The following is a 24832-nucleotide window of genomic DNA, read 5'->3' as shown; positions in this document are numbered from 1 at the left end:
ACTGGCATGACTGCATGGAGCACCGTTACCTTCCTGCTGGAGTGGTACCTATTGATCTACTCACATTGGCATGTTTTCGAACTGCTAGGTTGGCAGAAGCTGGAGCTAACAGCGGGTGCGCACTCTGCTCCCTGCGTTTGAACCTAGGACCTTTCGGTCTGCAAGTTCAACAGCTCAGCACTTTGACACACTGAGCCACCAGAGTTTCCTAATTCATTGAAATAGTTGACTGTAAAAAGCCAGTCAGTCCTTGGGAGTCCTTGTTAGCCTTCACCCGGCTTGTTGTGGAGCTTCGTTTGCATGACAAAAAGAGACAAGAGCACTCTTCCCTCCACTTAGTTGGGACTAACTACCATTTCTCTTCTGTTCCTCGGCGGCTGTCCTTTTGTCCCTTTTAAATATTTATGCAACTTTTATGAAGAATTAGTGCCTCCGTTTCCCTGATTTCTTGTCCCCTTTTCTCAAGGGCTTCTGTGTTGGTTCGCCATTGTTCTTCTTCCGGCATTTTATCTTGAATCACCGTGTGTTAGCGTAGTTGCAGTAAAGGATAAAACGAAAGCGGTCGCTATGCCTTTCGTCAGCCGCGCTTTGCTCTTCCTTTGCAGACGTGAAGCCTTCCAACATGCTGGTGAACACCAGAGGCCAAGTCAAGTTGTGTGATTTTGGGGTGAGCACCCAGGTAGGCCTCCGCAGCCCTTCCCGCCTCGCTTTGCAGCCCCGTCTCTGCTGGGAACATCCCGCTCCGTCCCTTTAATCTCCTGATGACTTTTCTTCATCAAAATATGATTGTTCATTGTTTAATGACAGTAAAAACGGCGGATATTGTAATTACTACTTACGAATGGCGCACTTCATTGATATGCAGCTTGGCTCCAGAAGCGTTTGGCCCGAACAAAAGGGAGGGCAGAGCGAGAGGGGCGCCTGGGGAGGCCGACTGGCCCACAGTAAAAATTAATATTGGGAGCAACAATAGTACGGGGCTCTGACAATGCGCGGCACCAATTTTAATTAATTTCCATTTTGGGTTTCCCCTGAGGACCTCTGGGATACTGACCCATGCGCTTGCTGCGGCGCTGAATTGAATTGCCGCCACCTTTCCTCCCAGCGAAACACGGGGACCAAAGAGAAGGTCACTGCCGCATGATGCGTTGTCAAAGCCTGTTGTCCCTCCAGCATATTTAGTGTTCATTCCAGCCTGATAATGAAGGTGGCTTTATTCGCATTTGGAGCCAGCTGACAGTCCGGGGAGCGGAGGAGGAGGGGGGGGCCCTGCGTGCATGTGCGGGAGAAGGAAACATCCGTAAGACTCTTTATATCCAACTGGTTGGTGGGTACTAAAACCCCTAAGCATCCTGCTTAAACACACGCAATTCTCTTTAAGGTTGTCTGCCATAAACGGAAACGCCGTGGCTGTTTCAAATTAGGGCCTTGCTCAAAAGCAGAGGGGCTTTCCATCATTTTTAATGCCTTCGCAAGGAAATGTGTCTCCCCCGCCCCTTTCTATCATTTTTAGCTGATTTATACTTGGGATGATTGTAGGTTAAATGAGGAATAATTGCCCGTTTTATTCCCACATTATCTTTATATGGCTCTAACAGGCTGTTTTCTCCGATAGCTGGTGAATTCCATCGCCAAGACGTATGTCGGGACAAACGCGTACATGGCGGTAAGTAAATCTATGCAGATACTTCCCTTATTCACCAAGACACTGGTGGGCCCCTCAGGTTTGCCTGCAGTTTGGCTGAGCCATCGGTTCTTCTGCTGTAATACACTCATTTCTAAAAACAGCGTACAGTAATACAGTAGAGTCTCACTTATCCAACATAAACCGGCCGGCAGAACGTTGGATAAGCGAAAAATCCTTTATTCCCTCTTGTAGAGTCTGCTGAATTTTATCTTACAGTTTGTATATTATGTTCAGACTCTAATGTTCTAATGTTTTGATGTTTTATGCTGGGTTGTATGTTTATGCTATTTTACTTGTTTTTCATTGGTTTAATTATGCTGTATTTTATTGTATGTTGAAACTGGGCCCCATGTGAGCCGCCCTGAGTCCCCTCTGGGGAGATGGGAGCAGGATATAAAAATAAAGTTGTTGCTGTTGTTGTTGTTGTTGTTGTTGTTGTTGTTGTTGTTATTATTATTATTATTATTATTATTGGGTTGTTGTATGTTTTCCGGGCTGTATGGCCATGTTCTCTCCTGAGGATGCCTGCTATAGATGTGGGCGAAACGTCAGGAGAGAATACTTCTAGAACATGGCCATACAGCCCGGAAAACATACAATAACCCTGTGATCCCGGCCATGAAAGCCTGCAACAACACATTATTATTATTATTATTATTATTATTATTATTATTATTATTAAAAATGTTGGATAATAAGGAGGGATTAAGGAAAAGCCTATTAAACGTCAAATTACGTTACGATTTTACAAATTAAGCACCAAAACATCATGCTTTACAACAAATGGAAAAAGCAGCTCAATACACGATAACGTTATGTAATAATTACTGTATTTACAAATTTAGCACCCAAACTTCACAATGTATTGAAAAATTCACTACAAAAACATTGACTACTAAAAGGCAGACTGTGTTGGATAATCCAGAACGTTGCATAAGCGAAGGTTGGATAAGCGAGACTTGACTGTACCTCCAAATCTGCAAGGAATCCATTCCCAGACCGTGGTTGAAACCAAACATCACAGAACTACCTCCGTTCCAGTCCCAGCATACCATAGAGTTGCACTGGAGGACCTAGAGATTCATAGAGAGATATTTTACATCCTAGAATTGCAAATATGAGTGTGAACGAGACACATGCAGGGGTTAACCTCTCAAGGTGCGCGAGGGGGGCTTTGGATGGGCTTCTGTGGAAGCTGCTTTGCTGGTGGCGGTGCTTCAGTCTGCAAAAGGGCCAGAACGCTCCGAGGAGGCGAGGGAGGGAGCCTTCCTTCAAACAAATTATTTCATCTAAATCCCGCTCTTCTTCTTGATGGTCTTAAATAGTAGTAATAATTAAATTGTATTATTCTTTTTAATGTACAACCCTCAATTACACATCTATTTCCCAGGTGTGCATTAAAGAAATTACTTTTTTTCTTATTGTTTACGGACGGCTGTGGCGCATTCATCTGTTAATTGAAAGCGCGGGGATTAAAGCGCTGCGACGTTTCATCAGCCCTCTGTTCAGGCGGTTTTGCTTCTTGAAAGAAATTTGTTTCCAATTGTCAGATTCCTGTCTGCACGGAGCGCTTTAATCTTAAATGGGGAAAATAGGTGCGATGGCGGGAAGAGGCGGAGGCCGGAGCCAAACCGGTCCACCTGGGCCTCTGGGACCGGGGCAGGTGCAGCTCTTCTGCCGGCCCCCGCGGAGCCTTTTTGTTCGGAGGCTCCACAAAACGCCAACAACAAAAGCCCGTCCACTCTTACCTCAAGCCCAGAAGACAAAACAAATGGAACAAGCCGCTTATTCCTGACACGTCTCACTTTCAGCTTACAACATTCATAAGACTGAGATGCCTGTTTTTATTGTGACTAAATGTCTCTCAACTCTTTGAATGAAGAAAGACCCTCACCAACAGTTCATTTCTATCTCCTTTGCCCCAAGATACGGACAAAGGGGCATCTTTCGGGGTGGATCAGGTGTCTCCTCTTGGCCCTGCTGTTCCCTGGCATCGGAAATATTGCCTCAAGATGCCAAAGGTGTTTCTGCCCGGCTCCTTCTGGCCCCCCAGCTGTGCTGCTGTCAAGCCTTTGGAAGCCCACCGGCCAGGTGACGCCTGACCCAGACAACCGCAGGGGCACCAAAGAGTCCGTTTCCATCTTGGACACCCTCCTCTTTCCTCTGGTCCTCCTCATTGTCCTTGTCACCCCATTTTAAAATCGTACTACATTTCATAAATGGTTAGAAGGAGACAATTCCTTCCCAAACTGGCTCCAAAGCCACTTTGAGTCCCCTTCGGGGGAGATAAAGTGGGGTATAAATAAATATAATAACAACAACAACAACAACCTGCATTGATTGAAGTCAAAAATCAGAAACTCCTCAAAGCACAGCAGACAAAAAATCAGTACAAGAAAACTGCACTACAAACTAGAGCTGACAGTTGGCACAACAACACATGGCATGGAAAGTTCCTTGACAAAATTGAAGGAAAAGCTGATAAGGAGAAGACCTGGCTCTGGCTCACGAATGGGACCCTGAAGAAGGAGACAGAAGGCCTGATCCTTGCAGCCCAGGAGCAAGACATCAGGACAAAGGCAATTAATAATAATAATAATAATAATAATAATAATAATAATAATAATAATAATAATAAGACCTGGCTCTGGCTCACGAATGGGACCCTGAAGAAGGAGACGGAAGGCCTGATCCTTGCAGCCCAGGAGCAAGACATCAGGACAAAGGCAATTAATAATAATAATAATAATAATAATAATAATAATAATAATAATAATAAGACCTGGCTCTGGCTCACGAATGGGACTCTGAAGAAGGAGACAGAAGGCCTGATCCTTGCAGCCCAGGAGCAAGACATCAGGACAAATGCAATTCAGGCCAAGATCGAAAAATCAGCTGATGACCCAAAATGCAGACTCTGCAAGGAAGCTGACGAAACCATGGATCATATCCTCAGCTGCTGTAAGAAAATTGCACAGACAGACTACAAACAGAGGCACAACTATGTGGCCCAAATGATCCATTGGAACTTATGCCTCAAGGACCACCTGCCAGCAGCACAGAACTGGTGGGATCACAAACCAGCAAAGGTCGTGGAAAATGAACACGCAAAGATACTGTGGGACTTCCGAATCCAGACTGACAAAGTTCTGGAACACAACACACCAGACATCACAGTTGTGGAAAAGAAAAAGGTTTGGATCATTGATGTTGCCACCCCACGTGACAGTCGCATCGACGAAAAACAACAGGAAAAACTCAGCCGCTATCACGACCTCAAGATTGAACTGCAAAGACTCAGGAGCGCAGTCGCATTCTCCTTTCGGGCCTTTTCTTGAGGGGTCTTTGCTGTCTCCTTGGCTGAGCCTGGAAGATGGCTTCAGCTGTTGTGTCTGTGTTTTTTATTTAACATTTACTTGGCGCTAAAAGCCCCCGACCTGGGATTAGCGGCTGCAAAGAAGCATCCTTGAGCACGTTGGACTGGCACTAATTTGGGCGTGTTTTCCTCTCAAGGCTCCCGAGATAATGCCAAAGGGAAGGAAGGAAGGAAATGTCGAGCAAGGTGCCTGAACCAGGCAGGTGCATTAGCAGCACCGTCGGGGGGAGAGCTCTCCGGTCCTTTCACTGCCGCATCTCACTCCGTACGTGACCTTGGCCATACTTAGAGCACAGCTTCGGAGTGAAAGGAGCCCGGAGGCTCTTCCGCCTTCGTTGCCGCCTGGAATGGCCGCCCACTCATTGGTCTGAGCCCATACGCTTTTATTGGCTGGGTAGGTTCGCTCAGGAACATTTTCAGCCAAAGCTGTGTTTCCACAAGGTGCTTACCTAATATATACACTTGAGCAGACCAGCTTATTATTATTATTATTATTATTGCCCATCCCCCATTCATTTCCCTCTCTGTCTGCCTCTTTCTCTATTCTCTCCTCCAATTTCTCTGTCTGCTTGACTGACACTTCTTAGGGACTTGCCTCTTTTTAGGCAAAGTTTCAGCCCCATGGGAAGCCCCACAGTCCCCCAGTTTGTTCTCCTCCTGTAAGCACGGAGAGAGACAGAATGTCTCCAGAGAGATAGAAAGTTAGATAGGTAGACCCTAATGTTCTTATATAGAAATGTAGTACTTTTTGTAATTTTTAAAGCTTGTCTCTGCTCTGGTATTGTTGAAGCTCATTCGGTCTACTACTATCCGCAAGAAGCTTCTGGTCTGCTAAACTGCTGCTGTTGCTGCTTTACCTTTTCTGAAATGCTTCTTCCCTTTTGAAATGACCCAACAAGATGGAGCTGCAGGAGGCCAAGGTGGCTGTCCTTAGGCCGTGTTCCTCTTCCTTTTGTTGGTTTCAACCATCTTTCCTCCGTTTGTGTTTTTTTATTTTCCAGCCAGAACGAATTTCAGGAGAGCAGTATGGCATTCATTCCGATGTTTGGAGTCTAGGAATTTCCTTTATGGAGGTAAGTGCATTTCAGTGGTTTGTTTCGTTGAGTCTGAGGTCAGAAAAGTTGAAAGATGGGGATCAAAGGTCCAAAACGCTCCTGCTAAAGCAAACCAAATTGTCTCCAAGTTGCTGCTTGATTCCTTCACCATCCCCTTCCCATGTCACTCATGGCTCGACCCACACTAACCCCCCCCCTCTCTTTCCAAATGACTCAACTCAGCATAATGAATCTAGATGTCTACATTGATATCCAAACCAAGGAGAACTTTGTTCACATCCTCACTCGCCTTTTTCAAAAGAGTGATTGGTTGGACTGTGGTTTCTAGGCATCAGCTCACACACAACCCAACTATGGGGGTAATTCCTTTGTGAGAAGGCATAATCGTGCAATTTCATTAAATATCCATAGAGTTTCTTTTCCTAGTGAGCAGTGGTTCTCAACCTGTGGGTCCCCAGGTGTTTTGGCCTACAACTCCCAGAAATCCCAGCCTGTCGCACCTCAGGTTAGCTTCACCTTGCTAAAGACACCAGGCTGCACAGAGAACGTAGTCTTTTGTAGTTTATTAGAAAATAGGGAAAAGATAGTTCATAAAAGATAAAAGTTCAGTTCCAAAAGATAGTTACAAAAACAAGGCTGTAAGAAACAAATCCATAGAAACATTAGGCATGAAACAAGGTCCTTTCCAAAGAAGCCAAAGTCCCAGAAACGAGAATATATCCAGGCTACAAGATAAATACAGGAAAGCAGATTTGGTTCTTGATTCAAGTGAGGAGATTGCTTTGATGAAGATTTCCCTCTCAGCAGACTGTTTTAATAGCATGATATGAAGGCATTTCATTGCCCTTTGACCTCCCTCTTATTTGCTATTCTGAGACTTCTGTTCAACCCCCGAAATTCTAAACGACTAGCCCGGAAGCGGCCTCATCGTCAAGGCCACAGGGCTCGTTAGTGTTATCAGGCTGAGGCTGGGAGCTGCTCTCCCTTTCTCCTTCTTGCACCTGAAAACCATCATCAGTAACAACATCATTTCTTCCCGTGGGAAAGCCTCCCTACTCCTCATCTCCCACAGCAGGAAAACTCTGCACCTGAATCCCATAATTCCCACCAGAGTCATCTTGAAACTCATCTTGAAACTCATCCTGAACCTGAATCCCATCATCATGCACTTGCATCCCAGAATCCTCATCAGAGTCACACAAAGGCTGGGTCACAACACAGTCAGTTTACCAGCTGTTAGGATTCTGGGAGTTGAAGGCCAAAACATCTGGGGACGCACAGATTGAGAACCAGTGGTATAGAGGACCTCCTGCAAGTTGAGCTGGAACATACATGGGTCTGTATACTCTTCCAGAAGATGGAAATCTATGCTCAGAACAAAGCTGTCTCACTTTAACAATGACCATCCTTGTTAAGAGTTTTCTGAAGATGAGAGGTGCTGGGTAGCATTTTTACATGACAGCCATTGTTTTCATCGCCATCGATCTCCATCCATCCATGCGTCATAATGATCAGCATGAAGGTTTTGGGGTCTGCTTCCCCTGAGCGCAACTGAGTGACACCCTTGTGGTGCAGAAGTTTGCTTTCTCTTACGGCACTATTACATCATTTGAGGATCAGAGTATAAATCCAATACCATATTTCATCAAGTAAGAGTTGCACGTCTTATCCTTTTTTTTGGATCGGAAAAAAGGGAGTACAAATAATTATCTGTTGGGGAAAAAAATCTGTCTTTGGTTCCCCAGATACCTTAATGTCATCTAACTGCCTTGCCTTGAAGGAAGGAAGGAAGGAGGAACCAGCCCCAAACGGCTCTGCGACTATTATACAAAGAAATACTAATACTAATTTTTCCACCCCAAAAATGCGGGTGTGATTATTACGTGATGGTGACTATTACGCAGTGAGATACGGTAATTTAAAAATCTCACATGGTTGCTGTGTCAATGAATGGGAGAAGCCTTTCTGGTTCCTGTATGTTAGTCCTTTGCCCCAACCTGGTGGCACACTCTCCTGAATGTTACCACAATGCCCTTGGATGTTCCACTTGGCCCCGGAGTGCTTACTCTGGGGAGTGCCATTTCATGTGTGTGCCTGGCGTGGGGCAGGGAGCACTCTCGGCCTCTCTTCTCGCCGCCTCCCTTCCTCCTTTTCCTCCATCTGTCTCCTGAGTTCGCTGTGGAACAATGTGTCTCTCTGCGCTTTGTTAATTGGTGTGTCATCTGTTCCTCTGAGACCTCTCTTCAACATGAGCGTTGTTTTATTGAAGTGGTTTGAGTGATGTGTTAAACGAGGAGAGCCGAGGAAGATGTCTTCAGAAAGGCAAAGGTGCTGCTCCAGGAAGCCGCCCGGAGTCGGGCCCATTAAAGCCTCCCCGAAAGAGGCCAGGAGGCATCTAGGGAGGGAGCTGCGGGTGATGCCCAAACAGCCCAGTCCTGTGTCCCTGAGCTTGTGTGTTTACCATGTTTACTTAAACCGAATGCTCACCTTTTTTGGCTAAACGACCTTGCCACAATCAGGATGTGCATTAGATTGACGTCATACAGGCACCTTGGTGCTGGACCAAAGGGGAAGCTGCTTCAGGAGCGCCTCTTTGAGGGACGTCGCCTCAGATTTATCTGTCATGTCTCAATGTTGTGGGATCCTGGGATTTGTAGTTTGTTGAGGCATCAGCATCCTTTGGAAGAGAAGGCTCAAGACGTTGTCAAATTACAGCCCCTGTGATGCCATAGTATTGAACTAAGGCCATTAAGGTGGATCCATTCTACAGCATAGATGCACCCCAAAGTTTTCCTCTCAATTACTGGAAGCTTTATTGTTCCAGCACCTTTTTTTTAAAAGAAGGCATTCTAAGCAGGCAGCAACTGTAATGCTCACCTTTTTTGGCCAGATTACAAAAAGTGCACTCTTTTGCCACTATACATGACATTTGGCAGAAAATACTTCTTTTGGTTTCAGAATTTTGAAAATTGAGATGCGCATTACATTCGATGGCACATGAGACTCAAGTAAATGTGGTACCGTGTTTCCCCGAAAATAAGACAGTGTCTTATATTAATTTTTGCTCCCAAAGATGCGCTAGGTCTTATTTTCAGGGGATGTCTTATTTTTCCATGAAGAAAAAATCACATTTATTGTTGAACAAAAAAAATGAACATTTATTATATACTGTACAGTAGTTGTCATCACAAACCAGCATAACCAGACAAACTGTGAATCCTATCAAGAATTTCTTCTTACTACCATTATTTCCATGTACAACTGGTATGTACATTTACCGATCCTGCATGCTCTGGTGTTCTGTTTGGCAGGCGCTGGACATGCTTCCAAACAATAACTTTTCTAGGTCTTAATTTCGGGGGAGGCCTTATATTTAGCAATTTAGCAAAACCTCTACTAGGTCTTAATTTCTGGGGATGTCTTATTTTAGGGGAAACAGGGTATTTGGCTAGCTAGACAATAAAACCAATGAGGTTCTTTCTGCTGCATCCTTTTCTGTGCGAAAAGAACCAAAGAAGGAGTTGCATGCATGGTAATCCGGAGGCATTTCGTAAAAGCAGTGATTGGCTTCCTTCATACATGCCCGACCCAAGACTACTTCTTGAAATTTGGGGAAACTGTTAGTCAAACTATTTAGACCTGGCACTGCCTATAATTTGGAAGGCTGAGGGTCATCTTGTATCTCAGCTTTAAAGGAAGTCTGTTGCTTTCTTTAAATCTGAGACGTTTGTGTAGGTTAGATGCTTCAATGCAAGTCCCTGAACTGACCTGCCTCCATCAGGCATTGCTTTAGACGCTGTCTCTTCACCTGTTAACCTCTATAAATGGAATGAAGGGGAAGACTGTGTTTTCCCTTCACCACTGGCTGGAAAATACCTTGAAGGCTTTGGTTCTTTTGAAATGCACCCTATTGATTTTTAAGTATTTCAAACACTGATTTGTGTTTTTCAACAGTTACACAGTTGTGTTTTTTCCACCCCAAAAATCTAGAAGAACCACGGAAACCAAAAAAAGAAGGGGTCTTCCAAATAGTTCTTTGTTTCCTTAAAGATGCAGGCTTTGAGGAAGAACAATAGCGTGGTGGTAGATAGAGCACATGCTTTTGCTCTCGGAAAATGCCGTTGCATTGCAAAGGTTTGAGTGATACCTCTGAAAACTTCTGCTGTAAGGAGTGGGCAGCAGTGGGCTGGGTTTGAGTGGCATACGGTCACCAAATGGCCAAGCCACCCCCGGTCACGAGTAGCCTAGACACGTCTGGGGGCCTTTGGATCCAGGAGAATGATTTCCAGATAGATCAGAGTCCTACCTGTCTCAGTTTGGAAATTAAGCTTCACTCACAAGGGAAATACCTTGAACGCAGGGTCTGCTTTGAAATGCCCTCTGTTGTGGGAAGAGTCTTTGGGTGTCTCCTTTTGGGTTCTCGCCGGTATTAAAAGAGATAAATTGGGCAGGAGCAAGAGAGACGCAAGGCACCCATGGGACCTGGTTATGAAGCCTGCGATATTGTGCTGGGACCACTGTGATCACCTCTGTGCTGTAAAACCCCAAAGCTTCTGGCAACGGTGCTTTGGGGCCTTTTGCACGAGTGTCTTCTGGTGCCGCCATCCGTACCTGCTGTTTCTGAGCAGATTTCTTTGGCCTCGGCTTCCGTGCAGGTCCTGGGTGAAGCCGCTGAAGCTGTGACACCAAAAAGGCTTCTGAAATGATCGGCCAGGTGAGGCCTTCGCTGGCTCCATTTGCCTCTTTTTAGATAGTCATTTTTAAAATAAGTATTAACAAGTGGAGATGGTGACTTTTGAGAACAATATAAAACAAAGGAACAAGCTTGATCCATGGCTTGAAGATCACAAACGGAAAGGTAGAGAATGCAAGGGTCGCCCAGATTTTATTTATTTACTAGCTTGGGGACCCGGCGGTGCCTGGGTCATTTGAGAATGGTATTATTTGTTTTTCAATCTTATGTATTCTGTTTGGAATGGGTGAACTACAATTCCCAGAATGCTTCTCTGCAAAGTGTGGTCCTGGTCCATTGTTGGTGGGGGCCACTGTTTCTCTGGATGCAGGTGAACTATAACTCTCTTTTCCCCAAACTTGTCCAATATGTTCTATTGGTTATGGGGGCTCTGTGTGCTAAGTTTGGTTCTGGTCCATCATCGGTGGGGCTTAAGGTGCTCCTTCATTGCAGGTGAACTATAAATCCCAGTACCTCCTACTCCCAAATGTCCAGGCCAATTCCCCTCAAAACCCACCAGTATTCAAATCTGGGCATATCGGGTCTGCATGGCAAGTTTGGTCCAGACCCATCACTGTTTTGAGTTCATAGCGTGTTCTGGGTGTAGGTGAACTACAACTCCTCTATATTCCCCAGTAGGAGTGACAGGGCTCTGACTTGATGCAGGGTGAACTACAACTTCCACCATGTGCAGTCAATCCCCAAACTCCTCCAGTAAGTTTAGTTGCAGCTCAGTTCTGCTCTGTTTGTTATGCAGCCAGATTCAAAAGTAGGCGGAGTCATGCAAATTTCCCACCAATGGAGAACCCTGGGATGCCTGCCTGTGGTGGAAGAAAAAGAAAAATCTAGGATGAAATGGTCACCAAAGAAAGCATTCCTTGGGTGGTGGGCCGTAGTGTTTGGGAAGGACATTGGCAGGGGCTGGGCTGCATGTTCATGGCGCTCGCTGTAACTGAAATGTCAGTGCAAAGGAGTGACTTGCTGGATTCTTAGCACTGGGAACTGTAGCCTGTTTGTGGAGGCTGGAGGCTGTCTGTGTGAGTGGACACCTGTGCCACATACAGGTTTTCACTTTTATTATGGATTTAGATAGATTTAGATTAGATAGATTAGATTAGATTTTATTTATTTATTATTATTATTATTATTAAACTTTATTTGTACCCCGCTAGCATCTCCCGAAGGACTCGATGCGGCTTACAAAGGCCAAGGCCTCAACACACAATATAACAATACAAAACAAAAAGCAAATTAAAAACAATTAAAACAGTATAAACAACAAGCAATAACAATACGCTAAAACACAATAGAACTGGGCCGGGCCAGAGTAATGGGTACAAGATTAAAAGTGCTGATGTGACAGGTGATATATAAGGCTTCTAGGGCAAGTGCAGAGTGCGATAGGCGATCTTAATTCTAATAAAGTACTTATGGGACTTGGTATTGGAGATTTCCTATTAATCTGGGAAGGCACATTACAACATTTGTATCCCGCCCTTCTCACCCAAAAGGGGACTCGGGGCGGCTTACAATTTCACTGGGGCTCCCCATTATCCACGGTTTGGCCTCTGTGTGCAAAGCCTGGAAATGTGTCCCCTGCGGATCGAGAGGTCCTGGCGCATTGAGCAGTGGCGCACAGATTGGTGGAGACAGAAGGGCTGTGCCTTTCCCCTCAGGCTGCCCGTAATGGAGGAAGCCGTAGAGCCAAGGCTTGGTTTCTGTGACTTGCTGAGGCAAGGTGACAGCTGGCAAAGAAAAGAAAGACCCAGTTCATTTATTTCCCTTTTGCAGTCGCTTATTTTGTATTACTCTGCATTATTCAAAAGCCTCCCTCTTTCTCGTAACGTCCGTTCAGTTGGCCCCCAGGATGGTCTCTGAACGGTCTCTGGAAAGACCGTGACCATGGTTAACCCTGTGTTTGCATTGTCACCTATTTGTTACGTGGAAATTGATACCGAGTTAAATTTGGTATAGATAGCAACTTGGTACACACAGTCCAAGATGTAATGTTGTTTATTTAAAACATCTTTATACTACTCCTGTCAAACCTGTACAAGAAGTTAGATAACATATTCGTTTGAAACCTAATAAAATTAAATAAAACTCTAATATCAAACAAAACAAAAGCAAGCCACGTCAAGGAATTCTGCAAGTTTAAATGCCTGATAATCAAAGTATTATATTGTTTGTAGCGATCATACCCCTTTCCAACTAACAGGGATAGTTGTTCTACTCCGGAAACTTCATTTTGTAGGTTGAATGGGTTGAGACTCGATGAGATATTTATTGGAAAACTAGAGCAAAATGTGCTGCAGGATGTCCTTCCCACATAAACAAAGTTTTTGCAGTTTAATAATGTTTTTCCATACTTTTAATTATTTTTTATGTCATGAGCAACTGGTATGCGGCAGGTATTGGCTTGTTCAGCAGATTCTCCTCTACTGTTCCATTTGGCGGGAAGCCTTAGCATTGAACGGTTGTGTTGTTAAAGTGAGCTTCTGGTGTGAGAGAATTGGCTGTCTGCAAGGATATTGCCCAGGGGACGTTGCCTGGATGTTTTGATGTTTTTACCATCCTTGTGGGAGGCTTCTCTCATGTCCCCGCATGGAGCTGGAGCTGATAGAGGGAGCTCATCGGGTTGGATTCGAACCTGGCAGCCTTCAGGTCAGCAATCCAACCTTCAAGTCATGAGGCTTCAACCCACTGCATCATCGGGGGCTCCTATGCTTTTAATTAGAGAATGACATTTATCACCCAGGAACAAAAATAGTCTTACATAGTGTAATTCCTAGAAGTTTCTGCAAAGCCGGTGGCTCTGCTTCAGGGGACGGTCGGTGACACCTCTGCATCCCAGATCAATCTCCTTTTTCAAACAATGGTGTGATTGTGTATGTGAGAGAACATGCTCTGCCGTTTGTTCTGTTGAGTTTTTTTCCCAAAGGAAGATCCTCTGCGTAGAAGATTCTCCTTTGTGGCAAAAGAAGCCGATGTCCAGACTTAGCGGTGTTTTGGTTGAGTTAAAAGGGGAAGGGACGGTTCCGGTGCCGAAGGCCCAGGCCGTGAATTAATCATGGCCTCTGCGGCTGGTGAGGACCATCAGAAAAACTGGGAACGGAGAAGAAGTTGCCTCGCAGACTGCTATCAATCACCCAGTGACCATAACTTGGAGTAATTAGTGTATTTTATGGGGCTCTGCTTCAGTGGCTTGGAAGCGCATATGTTCCAGTCAGAGCGAAACTTAGCCAGCGTAATATTCCAGAATGATTTATCCACTTGCTGCGCTGGGAGGTAACCCTATATTAGGAGAAGATTGTGAGCTAAGCTGCAATAAAGTGTAAGTTTAGGTAAAGTTTGCCCAGGTTGAGACCTCAATGTATCATGGCTTTTTTCCCCTCTGTAGTCATTGCTGGGCAGCTCCGGAAACAAATAAGACAATTACGGCACTTGGATGAAGTAAGATATGAGCAAGTAAAGAAGCGTATAGGACAGGGGTCCCCAAACTTTTTAAACAGGGGGCCAGTTCACGATCCTTCGGACTGTTGGAGGGCCGGACTATAGTTGGCCACCGAGCAATAATAATAATTATTATTATTAATAATAATAAAGAGGGTTGGAAGAGACCCTTTGGGCCATTGAGTCCAATCCCCTTCTGCCTTTATGCACTGAAAGCACAAGTAAAGCACCCCTGACAGATGGCCACCCAGCCTCAATGTTAATAATAATAATAGTAGTAATAATAATAATAATAAAGAGGGTTGGAAGAGACCCCTTGGGCCATTGAGTCCAACCCCCTTCTGCCTCTGTGCACCAAAAGCACAAGCAAAGCACCCCTGACAGATGGCCACCCAGCCTCAATGTTAATAATAATAATAATAATAATAACACAGGGTTTTGGAACACAATATTCCTGACCTCACAATCGGGTTAAAAACAAAGTATGGATTGTCGATGTTGCAATCCCAGGTGACAGCAGGATTGAGGAGAAACAACTGGAAAAACTGACACGATATGAGGATTTAAAGATCGAATTGCAAAGACTCTGGCACAAGCCAGTCAAGGTGGTCCCAGTGGTGATCAGCACACTGGGTGCAGTGCCTAAAGGCCTTGGCCTGCACTTAAACACAATCGGTGCTGACAAAATTACCACCTTCCAGATGCAGAAGGCCACCTTACTGGGATCTGCACGCATTATTCACCGATACATCACACATTGCTAGACACTTGGGAAGTGTCCGGTGTGTGATCCAGTACAACAGCCAGCAGAATGTCTGCTGTGGACTCATCTTGTTGTAGTAATAATAATAATAATAATAATAATAATAATAATAATAATAATAATAAGGGTTGTAAGAGAAGAGATCATTGGGTCATTTAGCCCAACCCCCTTCTGCCCTTGTGCCATGGGGGCTGGATAAATGGCTTCGATGGGCCGCATCTGGCCCCCGGGCCTTAGTTTGGGGACCCCTGGTATAGGATTATCCTACAAATCCAGCTAAAACTCTAGTGATTTGTCCTCCTTTTGCAACCTGTGCTCTTTCTCTCTTTTTTAATGAAAAAGGCGAAAGCAAGCTCCAAACCATTGCACCTCACTCTTGTCCCTTAAACCAAGAATAACTGGAAAGCCTCTTCTAGAAAAGGTCTGGAGGAGCCCGGGGCCCTGGCCGCGCAGTCTGTGGTGATTCATTGCCCCCCCCCCCCCAAGCATCATCCAGGAAATGGTTTATGGGCACATTGGGGCTGCGTAAAGCGGCGTGTCCAAAATATGTAATCCCACGACTCCGAGTCCAGCTTCCTATTTCCCAGGCGTTCTTTGTGTATCGCGTGCACCATCTGTGTGCCTGGTGCTTTTCAGCGTAAAAGAGACCCTGCCCCGGGGCTCGTGGCCTAACACTCGAGACGGGGAATCAACACAAGGAGGAGAGCCAGCACACAGGAAGGGGCCTTTGCTGTTGTGTCTGCGGGATCACAGTCGGGCACGGGAGCAGGACGTTGTGCCACGGGCTTCACGGGGAACATAGGGTTTGAGGAGGGATTCGGGGAGAGTGGAATTGGCACCACGCAGGTCTTCCGTGAGTGAGTTGTAACTCCAGGTTGCGCAGATCTCAACCCCCAAACATTGGTTTATATTTGTTAGAATCACAAAATGCTCGAGTTCGAAGGGACTGCAAGGACTAGCCTTTTGAACACACAGGAATACACAACAATAGCGTTCCTGAGAGGTGGCCGTCCAGCCTTTGCTTCAAAACCTTCAAGCGAGAAGAGTCCATACCCTTGAAAGCAGTTCATTCCATTATCAGACAGCTCCCACAGCCAGTCCTTCACTTCCTAATACAGTAGAGTCTCACTTATCCAACATAAACGGGCCGGCAGAACGTTGGATAAGCGAATATGTTGGATAATAAGGAGGGATTAAGGAAAAGCCTTTTTTTGTGTCTAAATTTCTGGTTTATTTTGAGACATTTGTACAACACATAAATAGCATACGCCTTCCTGATACAGTCTGATAAAGCCTATTAAACAGCAAAATAGGTTGTGATTTTACAAATTAAGCACCAAAACATCATGTTATACAACAAATTTGACAGAAAATGTAGTTCATTACACTTTAATGCTATGTAGTAATTACTGTATTTACGAATTTAGCATCAAAATATCACAATGGATTGAAAACATTGACTACAAAAATGCGTTGGATAATCCAGAACGTTGGATAAGTGAGACTCTACTGTATTGAAGTGTTATGTCTTGTGATTTGAATCCATTGGCTTGTGATCTAGTTTCTGGAGCAGCAGAAAACAGGCTGCCTGACATTTGTCCAGCTGTTTATGGACAGCTGTTAAGTCACCTCTCCGTCTTGTCTTCTTCAAGCTAAACAGTCCTAACTACATAAGTCAACCAATATGTTGTTTCTACATTTTTGATATCTTATTATTATTTATTATTTACAGTATTTATTCTGCCCTTCTTTCTCACCCCGAAGGGGACTCAGGGTGGATCACATTGTACACATATAAGGCAAACATTCAATGCCATATAACATAGAACAGAGACAGACACAGAGGCAATTTAAACCTTCTCCAGCTTCCAGCTTCCTGAGGGTACACTGATTCCGGCCACAGGGGGAGAAGCTGCTTCATCATCCACTGCGACAGCACTTCCTCATTCCAACAGCAGCTGGATGATTTTTATGGTGTCGTAAATTAGCCTCCCCACATATAAGTGGTACCTACATTTCCTACTTGATAGATGCAACCATCTTTCAGGTTGCTTAGGTCAACAACAAGCAGGGGCTATTTTTTATTTTAATTGCCAGGTGCTCACCCCAATACGGGCTGGCCTCGAACTCATGACCTCTTGATCAGAGTGATTTATTGCAGCTGGCTGCTAACCAGCCTGCATCACAGCCCTTGGTCTCCCTTCTTCGGATACAACCTTTAAGTTCATTGCTGGGATGTTGGGAAATGCCTTATTTGATCATAAGATTAAAGGTATTGATTCTGAGCCGTCCATTCCCAAAAGTACTTGTGTAATGATGTTATATGGATGTAGATGGCCATCTGTCGGGGGTGCTTTGAATGCGGTTTTCCTGCTTCTTGGCAGCGGATTGGACTGGATGGCCCACGAGGTCTCTTCCAACTCTGTGATTCTAAGAAGGTGCCTAGGATGTGATGATCCTCTCGATGTGTGTGTGTGTGTATGTGAGCACAATTCAAAGTGCTGGTTTTGGCCCATAAAGCCCTAACTGGTTCTGGCCCAGTTTTACCTGTCCGAACGTGGTGGCCCCTTGGAGGTGGCACTCTCTCCCCAGTGAGGTCGGATCAGACCCTTCTCTCCTGGCCTTCGGGGGGAAAACTTAAGACATGGCTTTGGGAACAAGCTTTTGAAAAGTCATTGGAGCAGTGCAATAAGTGACTGTAAAGCAATGTGAATGGCAAATGGAACGGCCCTGGATTACGTTTTTGGTTGGCGTGATTGTAATTGTTGTTTTTAATGATTCATGTTTTATTTGTTGGTTTTAATTGCAATTGTTTGTTGTTTATATGGCATCCAATTGCTGCCTGTTATAAGGCCGATTGACATCCTTCTGGGGTTAGGAAGGTGGGATATAAATATGGTAAATAAATAATAAACCTTTGGTTCTTGGTTACTTAAGGAGAACAAAGCTTTGGGCTCAATCTCTCCTGTCCGGCCGCCTTTGCTGGTTTCGGTCCCAACAGAGATGGCGGCCCAGGGTGGACGCGGGGGTCACTCATTCCACAAGTGACCGTCGGCTTATGTTCTTGTGCGTTAAAGAGCGGATGGACGCCTTCTCCCTTGGCCTGCTGGCCTTGCGTTGCTTCCAAACCCCAGTCAGTCGCTTTGGAGTGCGGCTGCGAATTACAGGCTGGAGATTAAATTAATTTGTAATTCTTCCCCGGCCCCTCGGCCCAGTCTCTTCTTCTGGATCTGCGTCCGTACTAAATCCTTCTCATTTAATTGAAACCCTATTTCAAGGTGGTTTGTGTCTCTGTTCCTTGTGGCCAATTTAGCCTCCAAAGCACTTTACCACGGGCAAATTGCGGTTATATCCTCCCAGATTCTGTTTTAAACTCCATAAGACGAGGGCAGCGGAATTGGTATTGGGAGGAATGGGAAAGCGAGAGCCCCACGCCGCCGTGGGTTTTGTTTTTGTAGTATTTAATATTTATCAAGGTCTTTATCAGTAGACTTTGAGGTGCTGGTCTCTGAGAGCCGACAAATTGGCCTTGGAAATGAAATCCGGCTGGGCGCGTTCCAGGTAATCCACTGTGATGTCTGGGTTGGAAGGGAAAAGTTCCCTGCGCCCGGATGTGCCAGACCGGCGGCCTCCCGCTCAGCGGAGGGTTTAACTGCAGAGCACAATCTAAATGCAAAATCCCGGGATGGAGATTTAATTGTGCAAAATGTGCACAGAGTAATTAAGAACAAATTTTAGAACATTTCAGACTATAAAGTCCCTTCTTTAGCTCGATCACAAGCGGCATTTCTAAGTGCTTATTTTCAATTTGCAGTTATGCAGAGAAACATGGAATGCGCCTAAATAAACCCATTCTGCGCTCTTCGGGATAAACTGTAAATTAAAAAAACAAACAAACTTGCAAGTTGTGCAGCGCAATCTCGAGAAAGGGGGACAAGAAACTTTATGGCCTCATTGTCCTTAAGAGGAATATTCAAAGTGTTCTCGCCTCAGTTGCTTCTCGAGAGGAATAAACCCAAGGCATCCTAGTTGAGTCTTGGCTCTTGACGTGGTAAAAGATGTGAGGCTGGGATTGATCCCGAGCGAGTGTTGGGAAGACCCAACCGTCTCCAAAGTGAACCACACGCACCTTAACCCCTTGCTTTAAAAAGAGCAGTGCCTTAAGTGTTGGGGGTTTCAGTCAAGTGTTGAGCTTCAGCATTACTTTGGCAAGTTTTTTTTCCCCGATTGTTTCCTCAAGTGGATTTGGTTTATGTTCATTGCAGTTCTGTGAGCCTGGCTTTGTAGCAAAAGAAAGTTAAGACTTCCTATTTTCTGAGTGTTCAGGGTAAGGCTTACTAGTTGCAGAAATCACTCCAAGGGTCCTGTCCATTTTCAAGTAAGCATTCTGCTTCAGTTTGGAGGTGGACATTCTTAGGAATTCTGCTATTTAGTTGATGGAATCGTATGTTTTGATTCCAAACTTACCTTATGCAAGACCTTGTACAAAACTTAGTGTGATCTGATGCTTCTCAAGAATGACATACAGGATTGTGTTGTTCCTGATGTAGCGGGATGAATAATACCAGAGTCCAATCTGCAATGGATATCCAGTCAGAGCCCTTCTCCCCTACACAGTATTTTGGGGTTTATTAAATCTATCCATCATCTCACACAATATTTAATGTCTTAAGAGGTACAGCTCAGAATCCCTTGGTATCCACCCCTTGGTTTGTCAGGACCCTCTGTGGATACCCAAAGCTGTGGATGTTCAAGTCCCGGTTTATACATTAGTAAAATTGCATCCATGCAATAAAATGGCAAAGAAGTGGGAGAGCCCATGGATCAGCAAAATAGTGTGAAGTCATAGCTCCTTATGGAGAGAAAAGGGGGATATTAATTATTATTATTATTATTATTATTATTATTATTATTATTATTATTATTATTTGTGATCGGCGCATTGGGTGCCATGCCAAAAGTTCTCAGCCGGCATTTGGAAACAATAGACATTAACAAAATTACGATCTGCCAACTGCAAAAGGCCATCCGACTGGGATCTGCACGCATCATCCGAAAATACATCACACAGTCCTAGACACTTGGGGAGTGTTCGACTTGTGATTTTGTGATACGAAATCCAGCATATCTATCTTGTTTGCTGTGTCATAAAATAATAATAATAATAATAATAATATAATATAATAATAATATAATACAGTCCTAGACACTTGGGAAGTGTTCGACTTGTGCTTTTGTGATACGAAATTCAGCATATCTATCTTGTTTGCTGTGTCATAAAATAATAACAATAATAATGAGGGTTGGAGTAGACCCCTTGGGCCCTTTAGCCCAACCCCCTTCAGCCTTTGTGCCGTGGGGGCCGGATAAATGGCTTCGAAGGGCCGCGTGTGGCCCGTGGGCTGTAGTTTGGGGACCCCTGATCCAGAAGGAGCCTCCACCGGCCTCTGAGGCAGAGACTCGTGCCTCTCTTTGGTGACTCCGTTGTGACCACCGTCTGTCTGGGAGGGGCTTTCCATCCAGATGCTTAACAGAAACGGAGAAGGAGGCCACACTTGTTGGCTGCTCATCACCTGTGGGAAGTTGCTCTGAAATATACTGGGAGGGAGAATTGGGATAATCAGGGGAGGCTGGATGATGGAGATTCAAATGAGGAGGGTCCCACGGCGTGGAGGGTCTCATCTATTAACTTGTCAAGCCCGGAGGATTCTGCCGCTAAGCGGGGCCGTGAAAATACGGCCCCAAACCCACAACAGAATGGGACGGCGGCCTTCCTGATTGACTGCCTTCACTTGCCTCCCGTTATCCTTTCAATTTCCTTGGGGATTATCTATCATTTTATGTTGAAATGGCTTCCGTTGTCGTGTGGATACAATGCGCTGTTGACAAAGCTGTAATCTGTTTGTTTTTGTGAGGGTGCCTTCCCCTCCCCGTCCCCGTCGGCCGGCTTCAGCGCCGTCGCCATTAGCCCATTTATACATCGAAATCTATATGCAGAGGTCATTGGTTGGCTGAACTTAAAACCATTTTACTCAGTAAATTTAATTAAGAAAATACAGTGCAACTCATAAGCAAATGAGTTTTTCCTAGTTTTAAACCAAACCATCCTCTGGAGCGTTGATTGCCTGGCTCGACCCCTGGTGATACAGAAACAGGCAAAATTAAAAAGGACATTAAAGCTTCATTAAATCTGAAACACATTTAGTACAGTGACATATCTGCAGGCTATTTCGGGGAAGATTACAGGCTCTTTTGTGAGGCTTCTTAATTTATAATACCTTGACAATCCTGGAAAAGCGGGGAGGGCTCAACCTCGCCCAAGACAACAATGGGGCCACGCAGTGGGGTTTCCGGCCGCTTCGGGGCCGGTTGGGGTTCCTCTCTGCATACAAAGCAAATCCCAACAGAGGTTTTTCGGAAAAGCTTGAGATTGGTGTGTGTTCGGTATGGATAAAATAACAAGTCTGCATACAAGTAGAGCCAGTTCCGTTTCCAGAATCGGTTATGTTTGCACAAATGTGTTTAATTTCCATGAACTTGCACAACTTGCATAGTGTTGTCGAAGGCTTTCATGGCCAGAATCACAGGGTTGTTGTGTGTCTTCCGGGCTGTCTGGCCATGTTCCAGAAGCATTCTCTCCTGACGTTTTGCCCACATCTATGGCAGGCATCCTCAGAGGTGGTGAGGTATATTGAGGTATATTGATGTTGTGAGGTATAAACATACAACAAACTTGCATAGTGTTTGCTAATTGCTTGATTTCTCTTTTTTTTGCCATTTGGGTCCAGCTTACTTTGGTTTGGTTTTTTTCATGTGTTTTATAATGATTGTGATTTTTAATGCCTTTTAAATTAATTTGTGTGTTTTTGTATTTGATATTACTGTATGCTGGTTTTATATCTGTAAGCCGCCCCGAGTCCCTCTGGGGAGATGGTGGCGGGGTACAAAAATAAAATAATAATAATAATTATTATTATTATTATTATTATTATGACACAGCAAACAAGATAGATATGCTGGATTTCATATCACAAAATCACAAGTCGAACACTTCCCAAGTGTCTAGGACTGTGTGATGTATTATTATTATTATTATTATTATTATTATTATTATTATTATTATTATTATACAGTATGTGCTTTTATTGTAAGCCGCCCTGAGTCCACTGTTGGGTGAGAAGGGCGGGATACAAATGCTGTAATAAAGAAATAATAAATAAATAATCTGCTTTAATAATCTGGATTATATAGCAATGTAGATCCAGCCTGAGTGAGCTGATAGAGGGGACCATGCTATGGCTTTGTGTATGCATTCAAGTAAATAAATGGGGTGCCCAGTTATGGCTCCCAAACCCAGTGCCGCCCACTTTGTGGCTTCTTGGCACCAGTCTGTGATTCCAACATGATGTGTGTTTCTCTCTTAGTCCAAATGCCCAGGGACCGGGCGGTGGGGCAATGTCCACTCCCATACTGGAAATATGGAGTAATGGATAATAATCCATTGGGATAATGGATTATTATCTCCCAGTTTATATTCCATCCCCAGTGTACGTTTGGGGAGGGCAGGGTGTCGGGCCTGGCTTGTGTGTTGCCGCCCTTTTTTGTCCGAAATGTCCACGTGGGCCCAGTTCCGGAGCCCAGCCTTGCTCCGCTTCCCCTTCCTTTCCTCGCAGCCCGCTCCCCGCTTTTCCCGGCCCCTCATGCAAATCTCTCTAACTAGACAAATATTATTTCCTTTCGCAGCTTGCTCTCGGGAGGTTCCCGTATCCTCAGGTAAGAATGTTCATTATCAGTGTCTGCCGCTGCGGCGTTCCTTGCGATGTATGAACTTGCAGAGAGCAATTGTCGGCCTTGCAGCCGGGCTCATAGCAAAGCGCTCCCATAAATGGAAATATCGTACCTCCAGCCCTGCCGCCAACTGCCATGGGTCTGCTCCTGGATTTATTTGACGGCTTTTGCTGGCCATACCCGTTTCCCAAGTTCACTAGACAGGATGAGAGGGAGATCCCTGCGCTTCTTCATTGTTATTTAAATGGTTAAATTGTGAAATACAACTGCTTGGCTTGTCCAAGGGAGAAAAGGGATCAACCTTAAATTTTCTTTTTTGTTTAAATGGGTCTGCTTTCGATTAGTTGCCGTGTGCTCCTAGCATAGGGCTGCGATGTTGACAAAGTTGCATAAAGTACACTAATCTTCCAAAACAAAACTTTCAGGACTGAGAAGATGTATCTAACTAGTGTTAGATGCACTAGTTAGATACATCTTCTCAGTCCTGAAAGTTTTGTTTTGAAAATAGTTCCCTATGTTTTGAAAGGGTTTTTTTAAGGACAGACTTTAGCTCACTTAAATGGTATGTAAGGCTGAATCTAGGAGCCCTTGGTGGCGCGCCGGATTAAACCGCTGAGCTGCTGAACTTGCAGACCGAAAGGTCGGCGGTTCGAATCCGGGGAGTGGTGTGAGCTCCCGCTGTTAGCCCCAGCTTCTGCCAACCTAGTAGTTCGAAAATATGCAAATGCGAGTAGATCAATAGGTACTGCTCTGGCAGGAAGGTAATGGTGCTCCATGCAGCCATGCCAGTGGCCACATGACCTTGGAGGTGTCTACTGTTAATCATTTTATTATTGTGTCTTAATGATGTTTTCAACTATGATCTGTTTAAATTTTTATTATGTTTTTTTCTTGTATAATTGATGACCTTTTGATGTTAGATGTGATTTTGGGCTTGTTCCCCATGTGAGCCTCTCCGAGTCCCCGTTGGGGGAGATGGAGGCAGCATACAAAAACAAAATTATTATTATTATTATTATTATTATTATTATTATTATTATTATTATTATTATTATTACGGACAACGCCGGCTTTTTGGCTTAGAAATGGAGATGAGCACCAACCCCCAGAGTTGGGCACGACTGGACGTAATGTCAGGGGAAAATCTTTACCTTTACCTTAAAACTGAATCTACACTGCCATATAATCCAGTTCAAAGCAGATAATTTGGATTCAGAAACTGGATTATATGGCAGTGTAGATGGAGCCTGAGTGGAGATTTGAACCCTGGTCTCACAGAATCCTGCCCTGACTCTTGAATGGCTCCATCATTTGTCCCTCTTTGCCGATGCCAGTACTATTAAGCCCATCAGATTGTCTTTGTAAATAAAACCAGCATTTAGGCTGAATTGCTGCTCTTCTCAGAACCATCTGCTTTGGTGTGAAGGGCTAGAGACATTTGTACTATTCATTCAGGATGCCAATTTGCCCTTGATCACAAATGGTTTGGAGGGTTTTTTATGTAGAGAGATCCTGAGGTCCAAAGTCTGATGATTCCTTCACAAGCCCATTTGCACGTCTGCCATTGAGAGGCTAAAACGTTCTCTCTGAAAAGTCTTCCAGATTTGGTCTGGTTGTGACTCTGTCCCTCTGGCCTCTAACATTGCAGAAGGTGAGAAACCTTGCAAAGATGTCACCTGTATAATGTGAGCCTATTTGGGAGATGGCCGTACCACGATCCTGATGCTGAAAGGGAGTGATTGGCTGTGGAGATGGTGCCAAGGGGTGAGGTTTGGCTTCTGTATCCTTACCTCTTAGGCCTCATCTAGACTGCCATATCAAATCCAGATTATCTGCTTTGAACTGGATTATATGGCAATGTAGATCCAGCTTCTGATGTCTACAGATGGGCTGCACCCCACGAAGACGAGGAACAGGTTTTTGGAGAAAATGCTTAAGACCTCCCTGGAAGCTGTTTTAGATCCATACCTTGAGTCAA

General features: G+C 44.6%; 1 protein-coding gene across 2 annotated transcripts in view; it reads left to right on the top strand.

Annotated features, from left to right (window-relative positions):
• map2k5 (mitogen-activated protein kinase kinase 5) overlaps positions 1 to 24832 on the top strand; it is a 154082-nt gene that overhangs the window by 83448 nt on the left and 45802 nt on the right. Inside the window, exons 14-17 of one of the 2 annotated variants that reach the window (XM_062963085.1) lie at positions 606 to 679; positions 1616 to 1666; positions 6065 to 6136; positions 22810 to 22839. In XM_062963085.1, the coding sequence (XP_062819155.1) occupies positions 606 to 679; positions 1616 to 1666; positions 6065 to 6136; positions 22810 to 22839 (227 nt within the window). The remainder of the gene's footprint in view (positions 1 to 605; positions 680 to 1615; positions 1667 to 6064; positions 6137 to 22809; positions 22840 to 24832) is intronic. The other variant, XM_062963086.1, reaches the window with a different exon arrangement.

This window comes from Anolis carolinensis, unplaced genomic scaffold (assembly GCF_035594765.1).
Source record: "Anolis carolinensis isolate JA03-04 unplaced genomic scaffold, rAnoCar3.1.pri scaffold_11, whole genome shotgun sequence".
NCBI lineage: Eukaryota > Metazoa > Chordata > Lepidosauria > Squamata > Dactyloidae > Anolis > Anolis carolinensis.
Note: the sequence above shows the minus strand (reverse complement) of the source record. Positions and strands in the feature narration are given on the sequence as shown.